At 39.5% G+C, this 8460-nt stretch overlaps 2 protein-coding genes across 2 annotated transcripts; one reads left to right on the top strand and one right to left on the bottom strand.

The window, feature by feature from the left end:
- Window positions 1-191: 191 nt before the first annotated feature.
- On the bottom strand, window positions 192-1244 carry LOC114155353 (distal membrane-arm assembly complex protein 1). Its single transcript, XM_028035199.1, has 2 exons — window positions 888-1244; window positions 192-807 (listed from the first exon to the last, which is right to left on the bottom strand). The coding sequence occupies exons 1-2, from the start codon at window positions 1081-1083 to the stop codon at window positions 740-742; spliced, it is 264 nt and encodes an 87-aa protein (XP_027891000.1). The 5' UTR covers window positions 1084-1244; the 3' UTR covers window positions 192-739.
- Window positions 1245-3221: 1977 nt separating this feature from the next.
- Window positions 3222-8038, top strand: btd (biotinidase). The gene is made up of 6 exons (XM_028035198.1): window positions 3222-3532; window positions 4193-4342; window positions 4466-4614; window positions 4706-4883; window positions 4960-5514; window positions 7240-8038. The coding sequence occupies exons 1-6, from the start codon at window positions 3335-3337 to the stop codon at window positions 7510-7512; spliced, it is 1503 nt and encodes a 500-aa protein (XP_027890999.1). The 5' UTR covers window positions 3222-3334; the 3' UTR covers window positions 7513-8038.
- The last annotated feature ends 422 nt before the right edge of the window (window positions 8039-8460 follow it).

Raw genomic sequence — 8460 nt, 5'->3', positions numbered from 1 at the left:
TAATGGAGATGGCCGTTTCCGTAAGGCCGTTAAGCCAAACAGCCAAGAAAACAAGGTTCCAAGAAAAATGAAATGCAACCAAAAAATTTATATCCAGTGTGGAAGAAATTAGCAATGAAACTAATCCACATGATTAGTTTTTTCATACTGAAGATGTTTTAGAGAGTTCATCACCAACAGAGGCTTTCATATCAAGCTTTAAACACATTTTAATAAGCATTTAAAAGCACTTGTTCTCTTACATTTCATTTCGTTAGACAATTTATGGACAGCTGTGGTTTGATTTCTTTGCATGGACTGAATGGATTTTTACCAACATCTATTGCGAATCCTGTCAATATTGCCTTTGGAAATACAGCTATTTAGAGAATATTTTATGTCTAATGCTGTATTTATGTCAGTTTTAGTACAGTAAACTCTGCATTTACTTCTTGTGTCACCAACTGAGATTCAAAACTGCATTCTCTCGATAGAGGACAAGACCAATCATTGTTCTGGCAGTATCTTGTCTTGCTCTATTTGTTGTCGAGATGACCACACAGCTATCATCACAGCTGTATGTCGAATGCAAAGCTCCCGTACAGTGACTATTTACATAGCCAAAAAATATATATATAAATCAATGATGGAAGACATTCCAGTCAGCAATCTGCTTCAAGTGTCTCTCTGCTGTTGCTCGGGACCAGGCCCTTCATGACCACATGTGAGTTTTGTCCCGTTAAAATGTGCAGCTCGTCATTCACGTGGTCTTCCTATGCGACTTTCCAACCGGATCGGTGATGATGACTGCTCCCCAAGCAGCCAGACCTGTCAGGGCGACAGTAGAACATTTGAGGCTTTCAGATTGTATCGGGTAAAAACAAGGCGTAAGCGACGTTAAGACTTACTTGCAGCGAATGTGAGCTGTGCCACCGTCCCCATGGAGGTAGGAGCTCCCTGCTTCATCACCCTCCTAGCTGCGTTGAACACATACGCCGCAGACAGAATCAGACCCCCTCCTGAGACGGCCCTGCAGCCCCAGCAGTCCTTAAAAGCCTGGAGGGACTTCGACGGAGCGGCGGTGGCCTCGGGAGCATTTGACATTGTAAGTGCAGGGCAGCTTGTTCGCTAATGCTGACGGCTAAAGGCGATTAGAACCAAACTGATGCATCTGAAATAAGATCGGCTTCTAGTTCCGGCTCAATTAGAACGCCACAATTAAGGATTCAATTTGTTAAGTTTGCAGGAAGTCTTCTCAGCATGGAAAGGTCGAGTCTTCTTCTTCTTCTTGTTTTTTTTTTATGGCGGTTGGCAAACAACTTTTAGGTGCATTACCGCCACCTTCTAGACTGGAGTATGGATCAGATGTAAAGTCACTATAATCTTCCCATAATACCTGTTCTCCTTAGAAAATTAAAAATACTATTAAAAACTACGTCCCCCGATGATCTTTGAAGCAAACTTCTAATATCTAATTTATTTTTATTCCTATTTAAATTTCTAATTAACTCCTCCCTTTCTCGATCATACTTACTACATTCTAAAAAAAAATGTTGTATTGTTTCTAATTTCCCACAATAACTACAGAAACCTGTATCATGTTTATTAATTATTTTAAGAGTACTGTTTAAACCTGTATGTCCAAACCTTAATCTAGATATAATATCTTCTTCTTTTTTATTCCTGCTACATTTCCTAAATTCTCCAACTTTTCTTTGGATGCTATAATAAAATCTGGCATTGCTTCCTTTATCCCACTGTTCCTGCCATTTATCCTTAATATACATTTTACTAATATTTTTTACCTCATTTTTACTCTTTTTAATATTTAAATCAACAATACACTTTTTTGCTGCATTCTTAGCAAAACTATCTGCCAGCTCATTCCCTATTACTCCAATGTGAGCAGGAACCCAAACTAATTTGACCAGAGATCCATAACTTTTAATCCTAAACATTAAATGATTAATATCAACTATCATATCTTGCCTTGATTCTGAATTTTGTTCTACAATACTTACTAATGCACTACTTGAATCTGAACAGATTACAACCGCTCTCTCTCTTGTTTCCTCAACCCATTCTAGAGCCATTAAAATAGCCATTAGTTCACCTGTGTATACTGTCAATTTGTCTGTTATTCTTTTATTTCTCATAATATCTAATTCCGGAATTATAAAAGCTATTCCTATATTATTATTTGACATTTTAGAAGCATCTGTATATATTTGTATATATTCCGCATATTCATTTCCAATATAATTTTCCACCTCTTTCTTTTCTAATTGTGAAAGGTCGAGTCGGTCAATTGTTTCCGGGATAATAAGGGGTTGTATTTTGCTTCCGCTCTAGTTATTTTCAAAATAAAAGCATTATTTAACTACCCGTGTAGATGTTTTTATGTAGAAAAGGGCTGTGTTAATCCAAAACGTTTGGGGAACCCCCCGCTATTTTGAGCTTAATTGAAAGATAAGGTCTCAGCAAAAGGATTTGGATTACTTTTCTTAAAGATGCTTAAATTAAAAAAAAAAAAAAAAATATATATATATATATATATATATATATATATATATATATGTATCAAATTATTCAGCAATTATTCAGCATTTTCAACATTTTCCTCTATTTACGCCATTGTTTAGTTTGTATTAATAAACACCTGAGTGAAGTTGCCCCCCCACCTTCTTCAATCAGACAAAATTGGTGTCAAGCGTTGTGCTATGTTTGTGCAGCAAAAATTGTTTGTGCTGCTTTGGCTTTGAAGATATTAATGAAAGGTTAAAGGTCAAAGATCAACCAGCCCCCCTACTTTAGTGAAATCAGACAAAATTGGTGTCAAACGTTTTGCACAAACCAGCACAAAGGTATTTGAGTTAATTGACAACCATTTCGTCTGATTTGAGGAAGGTGGGGGGGGGGGGCTGGTTGACCTTTGATGACCTCTAGAAACATTTCTTTATATCTTTAAAATGATAGAAGCACAAACGTTGCTGCACAAACCAGAAAGTAAGCTTGAAACTTTTGTAAAACATGAATTTATTTTATACATTTCTTAAAGTTCAACCGAAGACTATTTCGTTTTGTTTGTTTTCAAAAGAACATTTTAACGCCAAATCTGAGAGTTTAAATCACTTTTAGATAACTTTTATTTTAAAGTGGCTTAAAAATAAAAAGAAACATGAAAACATAAAGCAAAATCTTAGTCAAGGTAAAAAAAAAAAAAACACAAAAATTGGCATTCAGAATAAGCCAAGCTCTCTTTAGCAAACAAAAGTAATGTTGACTCAGCTGTGCTGACTTTGGACTACTGAACCCGAAGAAGCGCACGACGTTCATTTCTGTAGAACAAGGGAAAATGCTGGCTGTCGTTCTGCTCCTCTTTTGTCTCGGTGAGACTGAGTCCGCTGGGGACTCTTACATGGCTGCTGTGTACGAGCACAGAGTCATCCTGAACCCGAACCCTAGGGTCCCCGTGACCCGTCGCGAAGCCCTGATCCACATGCAGAAGAACCTGGACATCTACGAAGAGCAGGCTGCTAAAGCTGCACAGCAGGTAGGCTGCTGGACTGGGAAGGCTGAAGTAGATGCCCCTGATTATAGCTGTTGAATAAAGTCAACTGCTTGAAGAAAAAGAAAAATGGCATTATCAATGTTATCAATCATTGGCAAAATCATTCTTGTTGACCACTTCAACTTTTTATCACCTTCCGTTCAGACATTTCAATTTATTTTACTGAGATTTATGCGATAGAGACCAACACAAAGTAGTAAAAAAGTGTAAAGTGGAAGAATATCAAACTAATCAATCAATCAATCAAATTTTATTTGTATAGCACATTTCAGCAGCAAGGCATTTCAAAGTGCTTTCACTAAAAATATATATATCAGCAAATTAATATCTGAAAACCGTGATTTAATTTCATTATAAACTGTTCAATGAAGTCATCAGAAGAATAACATTTTGGAGAAATTTCAAGCTGATTTAGATTCTAAAACATTATGCCAGGCTTTGGATATCTTTCTCGCATCGGAAGGAAGGAAAGACGGAAGTAGCGAAAGAAAGAGAAGATCAGTGTTCAGACTGAATTCCATTAATATTTAGGTGAAAGAAGGAGAGTTGATGCAATCCACTTCCTTTACTCGATCCATTTTTTAAAAAGGATAAACTCATTGTTCTTTAGTTCACAAGTTGTTTCTTTCTCTGCTCTCTCAGGGAGTCCAGATACTTGTGTTTCCAGAAGATGGTATTCACGGTTTTAACTTCACCCGTTCATCCATTTCCGGATACTTGGAAACCATTCCTGACCCTCAGGAGGAGAGCTGGAACCCCTGCACCGAGCCTGACAAATACAACAACACTGAGGTTAAAAAATAGATATTTGTCTGACTCTTTTATAATTTTGACACTTTTATGGTTATGTGTTTACACCAATAACTTTACTTGGACCAAAGGGGCATTTATATCAAGTTTATGAGTTTCTTCTAGGTACTCCAGCGACTGAGCTGCATGGCCCGTCGCAACAACCTCTACCTGGTGGCAAACATGCCTGATCTGCAACCCTGTCCCTTGAAGACAGCCCCGTCCACATGCCCCCCTGATGGACACTGGCAGTTCAACACCAATGTGGCTTTCAAGTACTGGGCAAACCTTGAATACAAAAATGATCAAGTACACAAATGCATTGTGGAAGTTAATGCAAACTTATCATTATTCCCTTCCACACAGTTCTGATGGTCTGCTGGTGGCACGTTACCATAAATATAACCTCTTTTTTGAAGAATCCTTTGACACGCCTCCAAAGCTTGAACTCATCACATTTGATACACCCTTTGCTGGAAAGTTTGGTCTCATCATCTGCTTTGACATCCTGTTCCACGATCCCACAGTAGCCCTGGTGAAAATGGTAGGAAACTTCATCCACACAGACCTGTCCAACTGAGCCAACTCTCTCTTTACTTGTCCTTTTGTTTCTTTTCCAGGGTGTGCGTCAGCTGATTTTCCCCACAGCGTGGATGAATGAGCTCCCCCTTTTGGACTCGATCCAATTTCACAGGGCCCTCAGTCTTGGGGCCAATGTTACGGTTCTGTCTTCAAACCTTCGTAAAGACCAGCTCAGAATGACAGGGAGTGGTATCTACACCCCATTTTCTGCTACCTTCCACCACGCCGTGAAGGGAGACCCAGAGGAGGGCCGACTGCTTGTGGCCACAGTCCCGGTCTTGGGTCCAGTTGGGATGAACGATGTGAATGAATCAATGTCACCTGTGCCTGCAGAGTCTGATTACTGCCACACAGATCGCTGTGCTGATTCCCCTTCACCTGCTTCCTCTGACCCCACCTTCATAGGAACCATGATGCATGACCCATTTAAATTTGTCCTCATAAAGGAGGCAGAAGGCAATCTCACAGTGTGTGATGGTAAATTCTGCTGCCACCTTCAGTACAAGTGGACGGCACATGACGAAAGGAAGGAACTGTATGCATTGGGAGCATTTGCAGGAACGCACACCGTTGATGGACGATACGCCTTGCAGGTAGGCATTAGAATATCACCACAATCTTGCATGTATAGCGTAGAATCACAACACAGACACCCACACACGCCCCCACACACACACGCCCACACACAAAGTCTGGGATATTTGACTTTTGGTGAAATAAGTAGAAATCTTATTAACTTTATGCTTCAACATTATATTATTTAAGCAAAAGCAAGGAATGGTGATTTCCTCATCTCAACTTATTCAATAAAATTTCTACATCTGCATATGGGTACCTATGTCACAACAAAAATGTTTCTCAATAAGTTGGTGGCCATAATTTCTTAATGTGATGTACCAAGAGTTTAGTAGCATTCATCAACCAGTTCCAAAGGGCACTATTCACAAAGGTCGTCCGTGTGATGTGCCCAATGGACATACACCTGTCTGCCTTTCTGTGATTCTTCCAGTATCTCTGTTACAACTTGCTGATTACACTCGGTGACACTCTCATCTCAGTGCCCACTTATATCTGAGAGCATTCTGTTTGAAGCCTTGCATTGGCAAGGTACCGGTACTCTTGATCCGTTTTCCGGTGCCGTCTTGGTCTCATGATGTCTTAATGTGAATAGCATGATGGAGAAAACTGGTTAAACACAAATTCAGATAGAACCAGGAAAGTTATTGCTCAATTTGTGGATCTGTTGTAAATTTTATTGTGACTGATCATTTTGAAGATTATGTCTTATGGCTAATGAAAACCCAATTTTCATCTTCCTGAACATTTGAATATGGTCAGTATGAAATTATTTTTAATGCAGCAGCACAGGCCTACTGTTCATGTATATTGCACAGTACTGTATATACCCAGTACTTGGTCATGGCTCTGTCGGCATGGAGTCCATCTCCACATGGCTCTGCCGAGGTGTTATGGAAGCACAGGTTGCTTTGATGGCAGACTTTAGTTTGTCTACGTTTCTTGCTGATTCTCATCTTCATAATACTCCATAGATTCTCTGTGGGGTTTAGGGTCACGTGAGCTTGCTGGGCAATCAAGCACAATCATACCATGGTTATTAAAGTAGATATTGGTAATTTAGGCGGTGTGGACAGGTGCAAAGTCCTGCTGGAAAATTACACCAGAATCTAGAGAGAGAAGTGACTTTGAACTTGATAAAGAACAGTGGATCGGCACCATCAGATGGCATGGCTCTTCAAATTGTTATTACTGTAAAAATTGATATTAGACCTTAGGCAACACAGATCTTGTTCCTTTTGGACATTGATATTCAAATGGAATGTTAAATTTACTTTACTTTCCAACTGAAGACTTTGTACCACAGAATGACAATCCAGTATTTATTCTTATTAGTACAGGTAAGACACATTTAACGTTGACTCTAGTTTAGGTGTGGCTTAACACAAGAACTGTGTTAACATAACCCTCCCAAAGGCCACACTTATCCTTGTTGTTTGACCACCTTCTCAACCACAGTTTTCCTTCCACTCAACATTCTATTGATACTCTTGGATTCAACAATCTGTCCACTTCCTCATGGAAGTTTTGGGTAACTGAAACTGAGTGGCTGTGAATCAAAATTGTGGGTTTAATTTCACTGTTGAAAACAATAATCAAGATTAACAAATCTATACTTTGGAAATACAGTATGTCACTCTGCGTAAAATTAACCCATCAAATACGAGTTACATTTATCGAGTTAAATTGCTAAATAAACAATTTCACTGAAGTCCAGCTGCATTTACCTCTCTTCCATACAGGTATGTGCAGTAGTCCGCTGTGCAGGACTGGAGGCCAGCTCATGTGGGCAGAAAGTGGAGGAGGCGGAGTCTAAGATGGACTTCCTGTTGGAGGCAACTTTCCAGACAGATTACGTGTACCCTTCAGTTCTGGTGAGCCGCATGGCGCTGGAGCAACCTGATAAGCTGGAGAAAGCAACAGGTGGGAGATTGGCCATGAAACACTCCAACCTGAGCAGAGGCCTGATCACTGCCTGTCTGTACGGACGAATGTACCAGCTGGATAATGAATGATCTGCTGTGGAATACCAGAGAGATACGTCTATTGAGTTCTGATTGAGATTATGGATGACAGACCTCACATCTTGTGATGTACAAACTAAATAAAACAAATCTTTTTATTCATCTGTTACTTAATTCATTTTACAAACAATACACCGAACAGCATCCAACCTGTCTGAACTTTGCATATTTCTCAAAAGGCAATATTTAGTCATGTCTTTATATCTCTCTCTCACACACACACCCCAACATGCATCCACACACTGTCTCCAGTACAGAATACAAACATGAAGCAGTTACATCATTGCAGGATTCAAGGGTTCGTTCAGCTCGTCGGTCAACAGACGTTCTGAATCGTGTGTACAGTAACGAGGTCCGACATCCACCTGGTGTCAGAATCAGCTCAAAGATTTAGTCTAGACTTAAAAATAAATATGAAAAAAAAAAAAATCAATACCAATGTCATCCTCCTGGGAAAGGTGGCTGCCCAACGCAGCATTATTAATGTTCATGAGTAACGGTCGTTAGTGTCTACCATGATACCTCAAAGAACCAAGTTAAAAAAAACAAACAAACTGAAGTACAGTCAGCTGGTCCCATAAGGTTCTCCCTCCATTCCCTCTGAGCTTCGCTTGATGCTCATTTGGAGGAACAACCTTTCAAAAGGGTTAAAAATCCACATACAGTACAGGCTTAACTCATTAAAAAAGGAAATAGTGGTGTTAAGTTTTAAAAGATACTGGTCATCTTACTGACCATACAGTGCTTTCATAGAAGTGTAGTGTTTATGCTCCAGCCCCGCATTGGTATGCACCTCAGGGAACAAAAGTACAGAGCCTTGCAAAAGTATTCATACCACTTGAGCTTTTTCACGTTTTGTCATCTTACAGCGACAGACTTCTAAGCAATGCAAATGACGATTTTATGCAATTTAGCGACAAAAGGTAGTGAATAATTATA

Source organism: Xiphophorus couchianus, chromosome 13 (assembly GCF_001444195.1).
Source record: "Xiphophorus couchianus chromosome 13, X_couchianus-1.0, whole genome shotgun sequence".
NCBI classification, from domain to species: Eukaryota; Metazoa; Chordata; class Actinopteri; order Cyprinodontiformes; family Poeciliidae; genus Xiphophorus; species Xiphophorus couchianus.
The sequence above is the reverse complement of the archived record's forward strand: the minus strand, read 5'-3'. Positions and strand labels throughout refer to the sequence as shown.